General features: G+C 35.2%; 1 protein-coding gene across 3 annotated transcripts in view; it reads left to right on the top strand.

Annotated features, from left to right (window-relative positions):
- The window catches only part of LOC138709195 (torsin-1B-like), a 215,259-nt gene that overhangs the window by 123,318 nt on the left and 70,902 nt on the right, over positions 1–21,039 (top strand). For all 3 annotated transcript variants that reach the window (XM_069839782.1, XM_069839785.1, XM_069839783.1), the window contains one exon: positions 16,093–16,241. In XM_069839782.1, the coding sequence (XP_069695883.1) occupies positions 16,093–16,241 (149 nt within the window). The remainder of the gene's footprint in view (positions 1–16,092; positions 16,242–21,039) is intronic.

Here is a 21,039-nt window from a genome sequence, read left to right as displayed (position 1 = left end):
CAGGAGAATGGAGAAATTTACACAACGCAGAGCTGCACGCATTGTATTCTTCACCTGACATAATTAGGAACATTAAATCCACACATTTGAGATGGGCAGGGCATGTAGCACGTATGGGCAAATCCAGAAATGCATATAGAGTGTTAGTGGGGAAGCCGGCGGGAAAAAGACCTTTGGGGAGGCCGAGACGTAGATGGGAAGATAATATTAAAATGGATTTGAGGGAGGTAGGATATGATGGTAGAGACTGGATTAATCTTGCTCAGGATAGGGATCAATGGCGGGCTTATGTGATTGCGGCAATGAACCTCCAGGTTCCTTAAAAGCCAGTAAGTAAGTAAGTTATATTATTGTTTATATTATAAAATCTTTCACATTTGGTCATAATAAAGCAGCAACTCAAAAAAATACTATGGCTAAGCAGTAAAAAACAAAATAAATGTTCCACTGACAATTCGTCCTCCTACGATCACATATGATTGGGCATAAAGAACTGGTGGAGTGTGGCTATGAATAAAACAGTTTGGAAGAAAATCCATAAGGGAGCTGAGGTCTACATCGGTCTGTAATGATATTGACGACGATGATGATGATGACCACATTATGAATTGCTAGTAAGCAATCAAGAGATAAGCTTCTGATAAAAAAATGAGTAATCAAGGGCCTTAGTTGCAAGACAAATCTAATGCAATTGAAATCTGCACATAGCATTACAAGTACTATTGGAAATGTTTGCTACCTAAGAGCGCAAATAGCCATAGTAGCTGACACGCCCTTTATAATCTCCACTAACCAACTAACTGTTTGCTACCTTGCTGAATATGTGCTTCACAACTCTTCATTAAATTCTGAAAGATGTGTTCCATATCAATTGTAATAATGTCTGATGCTTATATGGTATTGTATGCCATATCCTATAGGGTGTGAGGGTTGTTTCATAGATCTTGTTGTTAGTATCTCCTCAAAGTTAAATACTAAATAAGCTAAGATTTAGAAATCTCAGTGGTTGCAACTTATGACTATCCTCATGAAACACAGATTTCCAGAAATGCATGGAATACTCAGCATTGTCTGTAGTTGCATTTTTCGTTTGAAGATTCTCCAAGAATTATCATCAGTTGGTTATATAAACAATAATATGTATGTATGTTTAATGCTGAAGAGTTAACAGTGAAGTTATTCTCTTTCTTACTTCTCAATATTTGGAGGTGATATCTTGAAAATTCTGGAGTGCTGCACAGTGCTTCATATGTTCCATGTCCATTTCTTGAAGCTTAGGGAATAGAGGGCAATGTGGTATTGGAAATATGTCAATTCTATGGAGATGGTTGCTTAGACATTCATGTCCAGTAAAATGCCAGAACATGACAACAGCAGTTCTACGAGGCAATTCAGGAATTTGTTTAGGGTCCTCCAAAAGTTCATAAGTTCACAATTTTTATTTATTAATTTATGATAATTTTCATTCAACAATAATATACTTTTTTGTTGTTACTGTACCATGCAAAATATTGTTGAAAGATCAGTTACCAACCTTCTAGGTTTAGAATGGTTTGAACCTTTGGGTATTTGCATCACTGGAATAAATGTGATTAATAGAGATATCTCTTCATTTTTAAAAGATTATATTGAATTATTCAATGAGAGTCTTTGTTGTTACAGTGGACCTGCTGTTTCACTTCCAATTGATCCATTATTTACCCAATTCTCCACAAAGCATGTACTGTTGGAAATAATTGAACCAATAGCACATGTCCTAAATAGTTCACTCCAGTCATCCTGGTGTTGAAACCAAATGGTGAGATGAAATTATGTGGTGATTGTAAGTCGACTCTTAACAAAGCATTACGATCTCATTCACTCCAGATTTCTAATATAAATCATTTACTATCTACTTTATGTGGTGGGAAAATGTTTTCACGAATTGCTTTAGCAAATGCAGATTTACAGTTATTGTCAATTGATGAAACATCAGCAGAAGCTCAAAGTGTAATTACCAGGTTTTAAATGTCAATTCTTTGTAGAAGTGGAATTTTTAGGATTCAAGATTACTAAAGAAGGTATTTCTCTGACTGAAGAAAAAAATAGAGTCAATTAAAAATGCACCTACATTTAGAAACGTTACTGAACTTCAAGCTCTCTTGGGAATGCTTAATTTCTATCACCAGCTTCTTTTCAATAAAGTATCTCTTGTGAACCGTTGTATAAACTTCTAGATAAGGATACTAGATGAAGTGGACATCCATTTCATCAAGAAGCTTTTGAAAAAATTAAAGAATTAAATATTTCTGTGGAATAAGGTTGGATGTAACACTTGGGCAACATGTTAGAGCCAGCATTTTTCCACAGAGGTACTCAATTGTTGTCATCTATACAAGTTCTTATTCATTACGATCTTCATAAGTCATTGATTCTAATTTGTGGTGCATTTCCCTATGGAATTGGCGCAGTTTTATGTCATAAGGAGACCTATTGCATATGAAAGAACATTAACTAGTCAGAAGCAGAACTACATTAACCTTCAGACTACCAAGCTCTAAGACCAACACCAACTACCAAGCGGGATCAGCCAAGACCCTGAAGAGGAATTGCTTTATAAAGAACAATGAAAACAATATGTAATAAAATACTTAAAGAAAATTATAAATATAGTGCATTTTGAAAATACAACACATTTAATCAATGAGTTCGGAAACAATACAAGTCCAATTTTACTCTACCCCACTGAAATTTCCTTCTCTAGTACACTTTTTCATATTTTGAATTCATTCATTCAAATTTTTCACAATTTCTTCCGTGAGTTCAAATTAAAAGTTCAAACTAATTTAGGGCAGATATACTTTTGACAATATGAGCAAAAATATTCACAAAAAATAAACAGGGTGTACAACTGAACAGAAGAAAGTTATGTAACAAATTTCACATCTGAATTCTACTTCACAGTTTCACTGCATGGAAGACACACTGTTTTGATTATTTTCTTTGTTTTCTTTCGGACATGCATTTTTTTACACATTTCACAGGATTCACTAGCATTCCTGACAGTTTTCTAGGGCACAACTGCCATTGGCTTCCTTTTATAGCTTGATTGGTGGTTCAGCATCTTCTCTTCCCATAGGTTCTGGCTCAGGAACAAGATATCTCATTGCAGTTATTGCTGGTTTGTGAGATCCTGTGGGATACTGAAGTCGTCGTTTCACTTTCGGAATGATCGACTCCTTCCCAAATTGGAGCAGAAAGTTCCTTCTTCAGTGCGTAGAACTTGCCTGAAGATGTGGATTCTTCGCCTTCCATACTATGTAAACATTGAGACACCTAATGTTGACAATGTTCAGAAATAAGGCATAAGGTCATCATCTTGTGATTGTTTTCACAGGATATTCATTTACCATTTTGTCCGCAGAGTGCGCTTGTTTGAGAGCAACGTAAAGTTCTTCTTCTCTATGGCAGTGAGACATGGAAAGTGACAAAATATCTCACTCATAAACTCCAAACATTTCTGAATCGTTGTTTACGCAACATATTGGGAGCATGGTGGCCGAATGTCATTGCCAGTACATTACTTCGGAAGAAGATGCGACAGAAGCCCATTGATCTGGAGATAAAAAGAAGAAAATGGTGCTGCATTGGACATGCCCTCATTGGACATTGCTAAAGAAGCAGTCGAATGGAATCCTCAGGGGAGTAAGAGAACAGGAAGACCCAGGATAACCTGGCGGCGGTCTGTTCAAGAAGAAGCCAAAAATCTAGGGAAGAACTGGAGAGAAGTGAAGGCCTTGGCCGCAAATAGGTCAAAATGGCGCTCTTTTGTTGTGGCCCTATGCTCCCCATAGGGAGATGCAGGACATTGAATGTATGTATGTATTTTGTCCATAGTATCGACACCCCTCTTTTAGGGCCAAGCAACAATACCTAGGGTATTCCTTGCCTATTCTTTCTCATTGTTTCATACAGTGTCACAGATTTCTTGTAAAGTTCACTTGCAAGTGAAATAGATGTAAGAAAGAATATATGTCGTAATGCTGTATCCTCCTTGTAGGCAGCTGGTTAGATCAAACATTACTCTTTGACATTGATTTTTTCAGGATCAGCCCCTTTTTTCCAGTGTACACCTGTAAGTTTATTGCGTAATTTGATTCTACATCAACCAGGGCCCAAATTTTTAGTTTCTACTTAGCAGCTTTTGACTTCTTATAAGCAATGAAAGGGCAGCGTCCTCGGAAAGAAACGAGTTGTTCAGCTACAATCCTAATTCAAATCTCACAGTAGGTGGACTTACAGTGGTCGACAAACAAACTGAAGATATTTCTGATAGCAGCCAGTTTATCATTTCGTCTCTTTTCATCTCTTGTACTAGTGTCATCAAATCTGAAGAATGTCGATAAATGCTGAAATAGAGTTCGAGATATTGCAGCACGAAATATATCTCTTTTATACATGGGATCTGTAGTTCATAAGAACTCTATGTCTCCCGTTTAGCTTTCGAAACACTGACGGTTATCAAAAATGCATACATTTCATCGACAACTGTTGGCAGCCATTGTCTCTGCTTTTCTGAATTCTTTGTATTTCGTTCTTCATGAAAAGCCTGTGCCTTTTTATTAGTACCGTCTACTATAATTTTTCAAATACTATGATCAAAAAATTTCTTGAAAGCATTATTCATTGTCTGAATTCTCTGAGATGCACATGTAAGCCCCGGAGGCATCCAACAATATTTTGAACTGTGTGTCACGTGGCTTTTGGTGAACTTTTAGACAAAGACATTGCATTTTTACTCCTATAATTTTCATAAATCTGCATATCATCATTTTCATCTTCACCAATACCCTCATTATCATCACTATTTTCTGTTTCATCTGCTACTTCTTCAACCTCTTCTATTATTCTCTTTTAATTCTGACAGATCAACTACTTCTTCATTTTCACTCTCACTCTCACTCTGTATCATATGAGTCACTTCACCAACATGTTCCTGATTATGTAGCCTATGTCATATATTTTCCTGTCCCGCACCGAGGCACCGCACGGTCTAAGGCATCCCGCCTAGGACGCGCGTTACAGAATGCCCGCTGATTCGAGTCTTCATGGGGAAAGAAATTTTCTCATGAAATTTCGGCCAGTGTATGGGACCGGTGCCCACCCAGTATCGTGATGCGCTTGGGGAGCTACAATAGGTAGCGAATATCGGGTTTTGCAAACCAGCTATAACGACTGGGGGATCATCGTGCTAACCACACGATACTTCCATTCTGGTTGGATGATCGTTCACCTCTGCTTTGGCATGTGGTCGTGAGGCCAGCAGATGGCTGGTCGGTCTTAGCCCTGCAAAGGGCAGTAGCGCAATGGATTTATATATTTTTCTTCCTGACATTTTTATGTATCAAGAAGAGTAATCGTGTACAACTCAATCTAAATCAATAATCTACTGAGCTAAAAGTGAAGACCAATTCCCAACATCAATAGACAAATAATTTGAGATGCCTGAAAGGCTTACCAACAACAACAATGGGCAAAGAAAATAAACTGGTCACAAAAGTTTTGTACAAAACAAAGTACCAAGAGGGGTTAACAGAGACCCCACTGAATAAAAATAAATATTATTCACTTTGGGATGGAAAACTTTTGTAACCAACACCTCAGACATGACGTGATAAACAAATCTGACAATAACAAGAATTATCAATGTGCAAAGATACCGCTTTCACATGAAAATAATAAAACAATTTGCTTTGGGGTCTCTTCTGACCCCGCTTGGTAGTCTGAAGGTTAATGAAATAAGCTTATCTTAACTAATTGGCATGCGCTGAACACGAAAATGACAATGAAAAGTTCGTAACACGTCACTTTTGTGTTATAGATACTTACTTGATACATTGAAAAATCAGGATTTTTTACCTATTAAAAATTATTTTCTTCTCATTTTTTGTGTGAAAATTTCCAAGGACAGTGTAGATATGATAAAACTGATACATCAATAACTGATCAGCTATTAAGACTTATGAAAGCCTCTCTTCGTGCAATAAAATAAAGATAAAAAAATACCTTCATTTTTTCTCTTATGAGAACTGGAATCTTCCCTTTTTAAAAACTAGCAATAATCGCCCATCATCGCTGGATCCCATATTCCTTGATACCGTTGCTCCATTGTAGCAATGTCTTTGTGAAATCGCTCTCTCTGCTTATCACTTACAATCCCCAAGTTCTCAGGAAAGAAGTCCTAATGTGAATGTAAGAAGTGGATCTTCAGTGACATAGCCTACTGCAGGCCATTTTTTTTTTTTTTTTGTAGTTTCTTAGTAACATCTCTATTAAGCTTAATTGGCGATAATTTTCTGCCTTGTGATTCCCTAAAAGTCCTTTCATGCAAAAGATTTCCATGCTGGTAATTCCTTGGGGTTAAGTTTTTTCTCAAAACGGCTGTCCTTAAAAAGTTTTCTAATTTGTGGACCGACAAATATGCTTTCTTTTAATTTAACATCACTGATTTTAGGGAACAGAGTCTTTAAGTGTTGAAAGGCTTCTCCACTCTTATCTAGAGCTTTCACAAAAGTTTTCATTAGCCCTAGTTTTATATGCAGTGGAGGAAGAAGTACTTTTTGACGTTGGACTAACGAGGGATATTTAATATTATGCTCACCAGGAATATAACCTTGTCTGATAGGCCAGTTCTTCACCACATAATGTTGTGCTGTTGCTCGACTGTCCCACAAACATAAAAAACAACATAATTTAGTAAACCCTCATTGTAATCCAAGCAACAAAGCTATTACTTTCAAATCTCCACAAATTGTTAAGTGATGTTCATTACAATTTACTGCATTCAATATTAGTGACATGTTTTCATAAGTTTCTTTCGTAGTGACTGAATGAGCCACTGTAAGGTTTTGTATTGCCAGTGTGCAATAAAACTGCTTTTAAGCTTAGTTTTGATGAATTGATGAACAGTCTCCATTCTTGTGAATTATACTGAATATCTAATTCATTCATAAGCCTGTTCACATTTTTGCAGGCACAACCAGAATTGTCCATTACAAAATAACTAGTCAGTTTATCGTTTCATTTTCTGAGCACGGAAATCTTGGTATCTTTTGCTAATAAATTCCATTCTTGTAATCTAAAATCTAACAGTTCAGCATGTTGCTTGGAAAGACCTGAATCTCTAACTAGGACATTAACTTCTACCTGTCGTATCAGATGTGGTGTTCTATGATGTTCGGGAATGTAGGTGGGATCAGCGGAAGTTGAAGGGTAGTCTGAAGATTCTGATAGTTCGTGTTCCTCTGGAATGACATAATCTTCCCCACTGGGCATAGGAATAGGGATAGGAAGTTCAGGAGAATGTGGCACGGGTATTATGGCTGATGGGAAATTAGGATACACAATTTTATCTTTTAGTTTTCCTTGAAAATCCCTCTGTTTTGGTAATGCAGAAGTAACAATCTTCCAGATGACTCGTAGACTGTCGCCAAATCATTGGAACAGCAAAAGACATGTTGTTATTTTTCCCCCACAACCACTCTGTAAATTCACGTAAAATGTTACACAACACACGTGTGGTGCCCAATTTTTGTCTTGGTCACCCACTTTATAGCCAAAATACAAGTAATATGCCTTTTTTACATTGTCTGTTATTTATCGACGTTGTGATTTCAAAGTAATTCCCCACAATCATAGCAGAAACTATTTGGAAAATGTTTACAGGAATGACGATTGCTATCCATTTAACATTATTACAGAATAACTAATACCGCTCACAACACTTCCACAATCAGAACTAATCGCTAAATTATTCATTTCTTGTCTAAAGATACAACAGTGACCGTATTCCCTCCTTTCCCTTAGTCAATTATAGCCAGATGTGACCTACCCTCCGTGCAGCTGCATTATAAGGGTAATAAAACAATAAACTATCGCTAAGGGTAACACTCATTCATCCCACAAAAGTGAAAGTATGTTTCAAATGGTACCTTAAAATAACGGAAATGCTACATAATTGTGTAAAAGATCGACGTTAAAGAAAAGAGCCTCTTTCAAAGTGGCTGCTAAGTTTTAACACATTTTTATACAATTCGCTAACTAAAAAATATAAGCTTCTGAAAAAATGTGACGTGTAGGCACTTTTTCAATGCCATATTCGTAATCAGGACATAGAAATTACATAAAAATAGTTATTCTTGTCCATGTTATGAAAACCTTGTTGAGTAGTGTTATAAATCATTGTTAGGATTATTTGGCCGAGACAGTCCAACCTCCAACAATAGTATCACCTCGAATATTATGCTGGTGTCTTTCATTACATGCATATGATTATCAACTCAAACGTTGATCAGGTACTCAAATTCGCAATGCCGATGGTTTCCCATCCAGATGCTGCAACTGCGATTCCACTGATTATTGTTTTCTGGGAATATCCGTGCATTTTTCCAATATCATCATCTGATATAGCTACAGAAACTGCCATACATCAGCATTTATGCGGACATGTCTGCTTTTTGGTAATAAAAACAGTCGGTTCATATACATTTTTGAAAATCCTCTAATTTGTCCACTTTTTCTCATATTGAAGTATTATTTATTTATTGTTATTTTGTCTGGTCTCATGTTGCTGTGAGCTGTGAGAAACATATTGTCATGTGTAAGACTGTTAAACGTGTAAATGCTGTTCATCCAGATACATCCTTCATTTCGTTAACTGTAAGTAGCAGTTGACTTATCAAGTAAGTTATTAAATTTCATGGATGCGACTTACCATCAATTCTGTGAAAGGACTTATTTTAGTGAAATTTAATCTAAGTTATTTTACATGCAAACGTATGTTTGACTATTTGTATAGTAACAAGAAATTGTTAAAGAAAATTAGGTCTAATGATAAATATACTGAAGTGACAAAAGTGATAAATGACGAAGTTGATACAAGGAATTCGTTGGTGAAAGGAATGTGTCAGTATTTTCAGATTTCAGAATATGGTTATCCTAGCCAAGGATGACTTTCTTTCAGAAGTCCATACTTATGTAAAGGATGATTAGCCCAGAGTAAAGCTAGAGTCATCATTTGGTCCATTTATTCATAGACATTTGGAACTGTCAGTACAAGATTGTTGTCTATTATGAGTCTCAAGAGTAGTAGTTCCACCCAGTCTTCACAATCGAGTACTAAAATTACTCCATAATGGCCATCCAGAAATTTCCAGTATGAGAGGTTTAGGTCGTAACTATGTTTGGTGGCCTGGTTTTGATGCATCAGTTGAGAGTTTTGTAAAAAAAAAAAAAAAAAAAAAAACCTGTACAGTTTTTCAGCTCTCACGAGAACAATGCTGTCTAAAGAAACTAGCTCATCTTGGGGAGAAGAATCTAAACCATGGATTCGACTTCATATTGACTTGGGTGAACCATTCCGGGGACAACACTTCCTAATTTTAGCAGATACTTTTTCCAGATGAGTGGAAGTTGTTCGGCTTTCCTCTACAAATACTCAAGCCATTATCCTATCACTCACTCAGACGCATTTTAGCCAAACATGGATTGCCATCAACAGTAGTCATTGATAATGGCACACAATTTACTTCAATGGAATTTAATATATTTTTACAGCAGAATGGAATTAATCATCCATCTTCTAATGCAGGGATCGGCAAATCTGGCATGCTATCTTTTTTTTGTATGGCCCATGATCTAAGAATGAATTTGATATTTTCATATTCTTTAAAATTACAAAATACGCACTACACAGTCTGACTATCAAGTTGAGTTATGAGAAAGACTGTATGTGGTGCTCAAATAGCTGTGCAATCAGTTTTGATGATATGATGTATTATTTTGGACCTTAGTTTGGTGAAGTGTTATTTAAAAAAAAAGAAGCAATTTCATTCTCTCATTAGTAGACTTGTATTTCAACAATTATTCACTTATTATTATTAATATTATTATTATGCTTATGCTTATGCTTTTCGTTCAGTAAATGTGCAAGAGGAGGAGAAAAAAACAGAACAATTAAAAATTGCCTGTCCTGATGTCATATGCCAGATCTTACCTCTCCAGTATACACTGACTTAATACCTTCGAGTTTGCCTCTTGGCCACAGAGACTAATAGTTCCTATATGGCCCATTGGAAAAAAAGTTTGCTGACCCCTGTTCTAATGGATCAGTTTCTGAAGTGAACTCGTTATTGGGTTGTGGGAAGTTTGATTATCAAGATTCTTGCTAAGGCAACACACTGCCACGAATGTCAATGGATCTACATCAGCAGAGCTGCTTATGGGAAGGAAACTGTGCATAGCCCTGGATCAGATCAACTCGAAAGATATCTATAATAGTATTAATTGAGGGGTTGGCTGGAAGAAGGGTGTAATTGGAATTACAGCATTTATCCTTAAAATGGCTATATGCGTTCTTTGGCGGCAGTTCTATCAACCACCATAATATTATGCCTCTACTCCCTATAGATTTCAATTAAGAGGTATTATTGAATTGTGTCCGCCTTCCATCTCACTGTGGTTCGAGGACTGGCGAAGGTAACTGCAAGGGTGTTTGCGTTGTCTGACGAATGTTCTGATCTATTCTATCTTTTGCCTAAAGGAAGCGAATATAACATTCCTGATGTTGAAAGTATCAGTGAAAATGAATTACATATGGAAAGGTGGAAAACGGAAATGGTTTAACAAACTATGAAAGAATAATATAGCAAGTGACGACGAAATTACAGCAAAACTTACACAAGTAGGTCAGGAAAAATGGTGACAGAAACACAGTATTACTATTTATTTTTGTCAATGGAGAATGAATATAAGGTACTAATAATATAGGCGTATGCAGTGATATAAATGTTAGATCCAGGCTAGCAGTCAGTCATTTAAGAACGACCATATTTCTGACAAGTTAGCAGCAAAACATTTAAGCCAGTTGCTGCCAGAAGACATATGAGATCTGTACAGAGGAACATGCCATTTTCCATTGAGGATTTTGGGAAACTGGAATCAAAAACCAACAGGATACATTTCTTATGGGATATTTGGAGAGGCGAACCATTAAACAACTATAAAATCACAGCACCAAGAATGTTCTTGGGTATACAGTATCATGACAGAGAAGAATTTTTATGCAAGTCTTTTATTCTGTCATTCTTTAAAATATCTAAGAAACGAGTGACAACTGTACAAAATATAGTGAAACTAGGTGATACTGTAATGACAGATATGAGAGGCACACTCTCCAGTAGGCTTCACAAGATTCTAGATGTTATTTTTGTTAGGTTATTAGATCACTTAAAGTGGTATAATATTTGTAAGCCTATATTCTAGGTATTTTTAGTTACAATGATAATGCGAAATAAGTGGGATTCATTTTATTTTTAATGTTGTGATAACAATTTAGTAAAATAACATTCTATATATTTATTTTTTATATAACATACATTGTAATTATCTTCATTATTTAATATAGACCTATATTTATCCTTTCCTTTAGAAACATAGAAAGGTTAACAGTATTTTCAATCCTCTTCTATGGAAGAAGGGCGTAATTAAAAAGAATTGAATGCTTCATTCTCGTACAATATTTAAACATTAACCACGGAACTCATTGTAATCACAAGAGAACGTATTACTCTACAATATATATGAATAGTGCCATATTCCAGCAAGAGATGCAGGGTACAGATAGTTTTTGTTGATTATCTCAAAACTAAGATGTGAGTGTATGTAGTGAATCACTATTTCCATTTGTAACGGATTGGGCTGTTAGCGACCTACCCACAACTTCTGATCATGCACTAATTGTGACTAAAATAAATACTAGACTCTCTACTAACCCACAACCTACCGCACACCATTTGCATTTAACTCGACGTTACAAAACAAACAATGTTAAATGGCACCATTTTGATCGTTCAGCTAAAAAAGTACTTGCAACTGCAGCAGAACAAGTATCCTTGTGCTCGACGAGCGATTCACTTAATAGTATTATTGAAGATGTAACAATACGAACACAAAGCCTTTGTGATGCTCATCTCCCACCTTTATTACAAAGAAAAATAAAAAATTATTGGTGGACACAGAATCTTACAATTTTGAGGAAACGTCTACTGGCAAGCCAGAGAAGATTCAAAAGAACGCAATGCACACTCCTCAGGCAATCATACAAGGACATGTACAAAAGTTCTAAGGCTCAGTACAGAAAAGCCATATATGAAGCTAAGGTAAAGAGCTGGAAAGAATTTTGTACAATACAGACAGCTCAAAATCCCTGGTCTAATATTTATAAACTATGTAGAAATCCCGAAAATCTTAATAAAACACTTCACGCCGTACAGACTGATCAAGGCTATACAAAAACTGCTTCTGAAACTGCTACTGCATTAGGAGAAATCTTCTTCCCTTCAGACACAGTCGATAATCCCGCTCAACATATCATAAGACAAAATACCACCGCTCCTCCAAATACTGCAGATGATGTATTATTTCACGAGAAGGAAGTGGAACGTATTATCTTAGCACTCAATGACAAGAAAGCACCGGGAATGGATGCAATCTCTGCTAACATAGTGAAACATTTACATGATACAAATCCGACTCTCCTTGTGAACATTTACAACAAATGCCTACAATTAGGAACTTTTCCGGACTGTTGGAAGACAGTAGTAGTTAAAGTTATACGTAAACCAAATGGTACAAACAAACAAAGTGCAAACAATTTTAGGCCTATTAGCCTATTGCCAGTTCTCGGTAAAATCCTGGAGAAGCTTTTAATCGACAGAATAATGTATAATCTATATAACACGAGTTGTCTTAGTAGTAAACAGTTTGGCTTTACACCACAGAAGTCGGCTGAAGATGCAGTATCTCTTACGGTGAACTGGATGAAAGACATCTTTTCGCAGAAAATGATAGGTTTACTGGTTTCACTAGATGTGTCAGGAGCTTTCAATCATGCTTGGTGGCCTAAAATACTACACCAACTCAAGGAGAAAAGCTGCCCCAAAAATCTATATATACTTGTCCAGAATTTCTTGAAAGACCACAAAGCTCAGCTAATGTCCTATGTCTTATGTGAAGAAGCGTGTAATTAATCAATGGAATGATTACTGGGTTCGCAGCACAAAGGGAGCCTTAACTAGGGAATTATACTTCCCTACCATATACGATAGACTAAATTCTAAATTAATGCAACCAAACTTTGTTCTTACTCAGTTCTTATCTGGACATGGCAAGTTTGGTAGCTATTTCGAAAGATTCAAGATAGAAACAGAAGGTGGAAATGTTTGTGCATGTGATGACTCCCTGCAAACAGTCCAACATTTGATGAAAAAAATATATAGTCCAACATTTGTTATTTGAGTGTCACAAATTTGAACTCCAACGTCTTGAACTAGTTTGTCGATTAGACAGGTGCGACACCAAGTACTCCCCACCAATACAAGTGTTCCGAAATAAATGCTGTTATCAAGATTTTATGAGATATGTAAATTACGTTCACAAAAGTTGTAATCTGAACACATGATAAAATTTGTATATATCCACTGAATTATTTTTTTTAATTTTTTTTTTCGCCACTTGTTTTGTTTCCTGTGAGGGTGTGTTCCTGTGGTATAGTGTAGAGTCAAAGAGTGTATGTGTTTTGAAGTTGAGTTGTGTGTTGAGAATTTCGTTGGGATGTGTTTTTTGTGTGTATATTTCATATTGTTCTACTGTGTTAGTTCTGGCGTTTTTGGTTGGAAGTGTAATATTTCCATGTCTGTGGTGATGTCTTTGTGGGTGTGATTAGCATTTGGTATGTGTTCTGCATATGTGGAGGTGTTTTGTAATTTTGTTATGGCTGTGATGTGTTCTTTGTAACCTGTTTGAAACGATTTGCCTGTTTGTCCAATGTAGAAGTTGTTGCAGGTGTTACAGTTGAGTTTGTATACGCCTGTGTGGTTGTATTTGTTTGTTTGTGTTGTTTGTGTGTTGAGATGCTTTTGTAGAGTGTTATTTGTTCTGTATGGGATGTTGTAATTTAATTTCTTGAATGTAGGTAGTAATTATGTGCGTTTTTTTTTTTTTCTTTCGTATGTTAGTGTGATGTATTTTTGTGTTCTTGTGTTTGTGATGTATATAATTTAAAAATTGCTTGTGACAACAATGTTTAACGGAAAACTGTGTAACGTCTTCAGAGATTTCAACCCACAGAAATTTAAACTACATTCTAGTGAATATTAGGATTAGATATTTGCTTAGGTTATAATATAGCATACATTTCATGAAACTTATTAATAGAAATATAAGATTGTATTTTAGGATTTAATTTCAACTCATTCCATTTCATTCATTCATGTGTATAACTTAAAAAACTTTGTACAGATTTGCTGAATATATAGATTTGTTAAATTGTATTAATTTCATAATTGACACGTAAGACTAATTCAATAGGAGACTTCATTAACCTTTATCATATTATTATTATTATTATTATTATTATTATTATTATCCTACTATTATGTATTTATAACCCTAACATAGGGTTCTTTGTAAAATTGGAGTATGATAAATAAATATCTCAAAACTATGTTTTTTTTTAGTTACGCTCTTCTTCTAGCTAATCCCTCACTTCTGTTGTGAGGTGATCTTTAACGTCAGAGATTGTGTTTACTCAAGAAGCTTTGGCCAGAATCCTACATGGGTAGTTGCAGTGATTTCTAAATGTATGGAAAACTATCTCTATGAAGTTGAATTACAAAATGGTAATATTGAAAAACAGCATGTTGATCAATTACAGAAAAGTGTATGAATCATCTGAGAGGGGTGAAGTGTTTTATCTGTGACCTGAGTATGTATCTCTGAGTTATGGTGTGTTGGCTTTGGTCATTGTTACTTATATATCGGATTTCATATCTACAACAAATTATAATTCCTACCATTCAATCTTTGAGTTTTACTGTATTTAATAGATATTTTTAATGTAGACGAAATGGTGTTTTTTTTTTTTTCAAATGATGCCGTAAGAAAACATGGCTTATAACGGAGAGAAGTGTAAGGGAGGAAAACAATCATAGCAGCACCTTACAGTTCTACTCTACATAAATGCTGCAGAGACTATGAATCCATAAGTGCTGAACTAAGGGAAGGAAGGGGAAGGGTGGTGGTGGTGGTGGTGGTGGTGATGATGATGTTTAGGTAAAATTTTTTAAATGTGACTTTTTTTGTAATTATAGTTAAAATTTAATTACAAAATGTGAATATATGTTTTGTTGACAATTATGTTTACATTCCTTCATATAAAGTGACTAATAATAATGTATTAAAATCTAATTATGTTGTTTCTAAAAAAAATTTCTTTTGTGGGATACCTAAGCCCTTTTACACCATCAATATGACGATGATGATGATGAGGATTTGTTTGTTTTTCCGAAACAAGGTCAGTTTCGTTTTTGGAATTGGTGGAATATATGGACAATGAACGAACACATTTGGTTTGCCAGTAAAAAGCAAATATACCTGGAGAACATACGAAGAGCATCGTTTCAAATTGTATTAAGTCCAACATAGAATTTTTTTACACGAGTGACGAAATACTGAATTACTCATAAACTGGACGAGTTTTCAAAACACTACACAAAACCATTTTTAAGTACTTGTTTCACAGTATGAAAGATAAAGAAGTAGAAAGTAACAACTTTAATTTCGTCCACTGGTGGATTTGATACGTTTTGAAATGATGCTCCTCATTAGACTTGCAGTTGTGTCCACATTACCAAAGGAATGAATAAACCCAGGTTGAATGTGTTGCTCAGTATAATCATGGGAGTAGGGACTCACACAAAGGATTTCGAAAGGATGGGGAAAAAATCTTTGACTATACAAAGCAAAATGCACTAAAAGTGGGGAAAACCTGTGTCTGAAGAATGCCAAAAATGCATCCCAGGCAGGCACTAGGAGTGCACTTGTCATCTCAAAGTCTTAAAGTATACACTAATCATTACAATTCAGATTTTGTAGAGGCAGCATAAGTTTGGATATTATTCTTTCTGGGAGTAGTTATTTATTTCAGTATCTCTTGTTCAGGAAAGTACAACAACATTACATATCTAATATAATGCTATACTTATTATTTTACAGAAAAGCAGTATTCATCTTTCTTTCCAATACAGGAAGTAGCCTTATTGTACAAAGGCTTCTAGATCTCTGGCAAAAAGGGATCAAAAGAGAGGACATAAAACTTAGAGATTTTGAAGATTTGATTAGACAAGGCGCATTTAATGAAAAAGGTAGGTTTATGACATTTTGATTTTTTACATAAAATAATGTAGTAAGTGTAATAATATCTATATATTCAATAGCATTTATCAAGTCGAAATGTTGGGAAGCACGAAGGAGAATGACTTCATTGTTAGAGCATTAGGTACATAACGACATCAATAAAATTTCGCATTGATGTTTTAATTATAGAACACTTACTTACTGGCTTTTAGGAACCTGGAAGTTCATTGCCGCACTTACTGGCTTTTAGGAATCTGGAAGTTCATTGCCGCCCTCACATAAGCCCGCCATTGGTCCCTCTCCTGAGCAAGATTAATCCAGTCTCTGTCATCATATCCCACCTCCCACAAATCTATTTTAATATCTTCCCATCTACGTCTCGGCCTCCCCAAAGGTCTTTTTCCCTCCGGCCTCCCAACTAACACTCTACATGCATTTCTGCATTTGTCCATATGTGCTACATGCCTTGCCCATCTCAAACGTCTGGATTTAATGTTCCTAATTATGTCAGGTGAAGAATACAATCCGTGCAGTTCTATGTTGTGTAACTTTCTCCATTCTCCTGTAACTTCATCCCTCTTAGCCCCAAATATTTTCCTAAGCACCTTATTCTCAAACACCCTTAACCTATGTTCCTCTCTCAAAGTGAGAGTCCAAGTTTCATAACCATAAAGAACAACCGGTAATATAACTGTTTTATAAATTCTAACTTTCAGATTTTTTGACAGCAGACTGGATGATAAAAGCTTCTCAACCGAATAATAACAGGCATTTCCCATATTTATTCTGTGCTTAATTTCCTCCCGAGTATCATTTATATTTGTTACTGTTGCTCCCAGGTATTTGAGTTTTTCCACCTCTTCAAAGGATAAATTACTTTGTCTTTTTGGGATTTACTTCCAAACCTATTGCTTTACTTGCTTCAAGTAAAATTCCCGTGTTTTCCCTAATTGTTTGTGGATTTTCTCCTAACATATTCACGTCATCTGCATAGACAAGCAGCTGATGTAACCCGTTCAATTCCAAACCCTCTCTGTTCTCCTGGACTTTCCTAATGGCATACTCTAAACTTCTAAAGCAAAGTTAAAAAGTAAAGGTGATAGTGCATCTCCTTGCTTTAGCCCACAGTGAATTGGAAACGCATCTGACAGAAACTGACCTATATGGTCTCTGCTGTATGTTTCACTGAGGCACATTTTAATTAAATGCAATAAACCAAAATGAGAAAAAAAATGAAAAATATTGAAAACTGCCCATTTCTAGTGTTAAATTTTCGTAAGTATAAACATGTGTTTTTTTGCCATGTAAGATGCAGCCCATGCATTTATTCGTAATGAATGAGACTTAATTCCATCAAGACAAAAATTTAAGGATTCGTAGGACTATTCTTATTTTATTTAATTTATATGCAGTATAGTCTACCTGCATCATTACTCGAAGACTGCATGATCCTGTGTCTTTAACTTAAAATACTTTATATTAATATAATGATTAGCCATTGTGCAATAGTGATAGATCTCCGAAATTTGATGGCTTACTTCTGTAGTCGCTCCTTATTTTTATTTAGAAAATAGTTGAAAGTTGTGATAGGCATGCGAGTATACTTCAAATATCTATCTGTAAATGTCCCTAATTCTCCATACAAACGATGAAATTCTCAGACTTTCACATCTCTTATTAAATGGATAAGCATAAAATTCTCATCCTTTCCTATTTTAAGCTCTTCTTTCTAGATAAGAATTGCCTAAAAGCAAACACTGTCATGATCTCATCTCCACCAACTCTGCGCTATATTGCCACACCAACGCTTTTTCCTCCCCACTCCTCAATTTTTCGAGAATGGTACCATGCCGCTCGATGCTTCCACTGTGGCCGCAGTCTTAAAGTTTTCGGCAGATTTGTTGTGTCTGTACTTCCAGAAAGCAGCGTCACGTGACGTCATAAGATTACGAATACTGTCATTCAGCCATGGAGCGGGTCGGTGGGTGACACGTCTCTTCTGTAAAGGTGCATGTTTGTCGAATAATTGTATTACCATTTCATTAAAGGTGGCAACTTTTTCGTCAACTGTAATTAAATTAAAAATAGTATGCCATGGCATTTGTAAGGCGTCAGAAGTTAGTTGGTCATTGTCAGTGTCTTTTAGATCTCTGTAAGTAATTACCTTAGCTGCATTTTTTGGGCACTGAAGAGAGTACTCGGCAAAAATAAGATCATGACCAGATATTCCCGGAACTGGTAACTGTCCTGAAGTTAGAATTCTATCAGAATTATTCGTAATGATTAGGTCAATTAAATTATCGGAAGTAGGTGTGTGGTGGGTAGGATTGAGTGGAAGAATTGTTAGATTAAAAGTTTCGAACAAATTACGGAGTTGATTAGTCCCATTTGATCTGACAGCCAGAATATTAATATTGAAATCCCCCATAACTAAAGACATGTGAGTCATTCCATGTCAAATCGAACACCTACGAAACATGACAACTTAATATTTGCTCCAATTTTTTTTATATATTCTATTGATGAAATTAAATAACCCATGTGTAATTTTTTTGGGCTGACACAATTATTTAGTCATTTATTAAATGTTACATTTTCCGTAAATTTGAATGCAACGTATTATGAAAATGGTTATACTGAAGATTCTATAAATTGTAGAAATTTCGTATTTATATCATTGTAAAGTGCAATAATTGCAGTATTATATACTAATTTTTAGTGTTCAATCAAAATATAAAATGGGCCCCTTTTAGGGGGTTATATTTTTTAAATACGTTTTCATATATCAGGGACTTACTTCTAAAAAGGGGAAAAAATATCATTATATTCTTTGAAATGTTTTACATAGAACTGCGTTGGTTTTAGAACTCTATTCGAATCAGAAGTCGCTGTACAAATAATTTACTGATGGTGTGTTCGGGTCGGAAGGCTCGGATTGAGTGAGACCACGCACCGGAGCATGCAGCTGCGATAGTGAGTAATACATTATCAGTGGTGCGGTGTTACTTTACGTAAATAAACAGATAACCTCTAGTTCTAAAAGCACGTAATGTCCCTTCAACACTTAGCAGTTTCCCTTTAATTTATCTAACAATAATTCCTAAGTCTTTCGAAGTAGGTATCGTGTTGTGTTGTGTGCATGTCAAATCAAACACCTGTATACGAAACGTGACCATTTAGTATTTGCTTAAATCTTCTAAAAATATGTTATGCAGATCAAAATAAGAGGTCTGTATTTTTTTCTGGGATCATACTTTAAAATTTTACTATTTATACTCTTTTAATTATATGACAAATTCATCCACGACGCAGTATGAAAATGCTCATTGTTAAGATTCTATGCATCATAGACGTTGAGTGTTGGTGCCGTCTGAAATGAGAAGAAATGAACTATTATATTAATTCTTTTAAGTATAAGTTGAAATACAAATGGGGTTGTTTTAGAGGGTCACTTTTTAAACATAACTTAATATTTTTTTTTATAACAGCTTACTTTAAAAACGCAAAAAAATATACGTACAATCTATTATATTTTACATAGAACTAAGTTGGTTTCAGATTGATTTCGAGTAAGGAATATCTTTAAAAATAATTTTTTGAAGATGTGTTCGCGGTGTGCCAGTGGTGCTACGCATACTGTATCAAGTGACAAGAATCTGACCTTGGACAAAAACATTAGAAAAACATTTCTAATATTGCTTTTAAATTTTTTACCATTAGTGAACGCAAAAAACATAGCAATATTTTCTACTCAAGGTACCAACAAGGAAAAGTGGTGCGAAGTACCTTACAACTTCATTCTTTTGTTCCACTGACAAAATCTCAGGCCATGATAAAGAACTATTCCCTTCAGAGTGAGAGCAAAGTGGTGGACATTAAATAGAATTGATATTGGTTGTAGTTGATTAGTTTTAAAAGTCCAGTGTTGTGTAAACTGTAGTTATTTTCACAAGTGTATATTTTACAAAAACAATATTTAAATACAGAACTGTGTTATGTAAATTACGTAAAAGAGTGATATTCTGACCATGGAACAGTGTAAAGTGGTCACACGACTCTCATCCAGAGCTGCATCTGCACATCATCTTGCAACAGTACTTATGCAGCCCGCGACCTCAAGATGTGCAGCTTGGTGAGTCATTTAATTATTCTTCAACGGCTCGAAGTAGAGTTCTGATTTTTTTAAGGGCGGTTAAAATAATTTCGAGGTATTTAAGGATTTTTTTCTGTAATTTTAAAATAAGTCGCTGCCATTAAAACATATTTTTATACATTTAAATGTTTTTTTAAAACAAAGTTAACAAACTTATATTTTTATATTATTATGCGAAGAATAAAGTGTGTACTGTCACCTTCAAATTGAGACAAAGAGCAAATCTCTTTGATGATTATTAGTGGAGATAATCACGTTTAACAATAATGATGCGCGACCTATTTCAGAATCTTTGATAACACATATCTACTACAATAATCGATATAGACAATAATAAAACCCGTATTTATTTTTTCAATCCATAGAGTGTGTAAAATTTGTTTTATCTAAATCGGAGACATGAAAGTCAATTCCAGGCTAAATTTGTGCGATTTGACGTGGAATGACTCATGTTCATATTGCGGTAAACGATCGGCTAACGGGCTTTCTAAATCAGATAAATGTCCAGCTTTGCGAGGCTTATAAATAACTGCTAAGAGACATTTATGAAGACTTGTTTGTATTTCTACGAACTAATATTCGGGTCGTAATGCATCGCCTTGTGATTTTAGAATAATTTTAGGGTGCAGATCATTCCTAATATATGTGCAAAC

This window comes from Periplaneta americana, chromosome 11, assembly GCF_040183065.1.
Source record: "Periplaneta americana isolate PAMFEO1 chromosome 11, P.americana_PAMFEO1_priV1, whole genome shotgun sequence".
Lineage (NCBI taxonomy): Eukaryota > Metazoa > Arthropoda > Insecta > Blattodea > Blattidae > Periplaneta > Periplaneta americana.
This window is presented reverse-complemented; position numbering and strand designations above follow the sequence as displayed.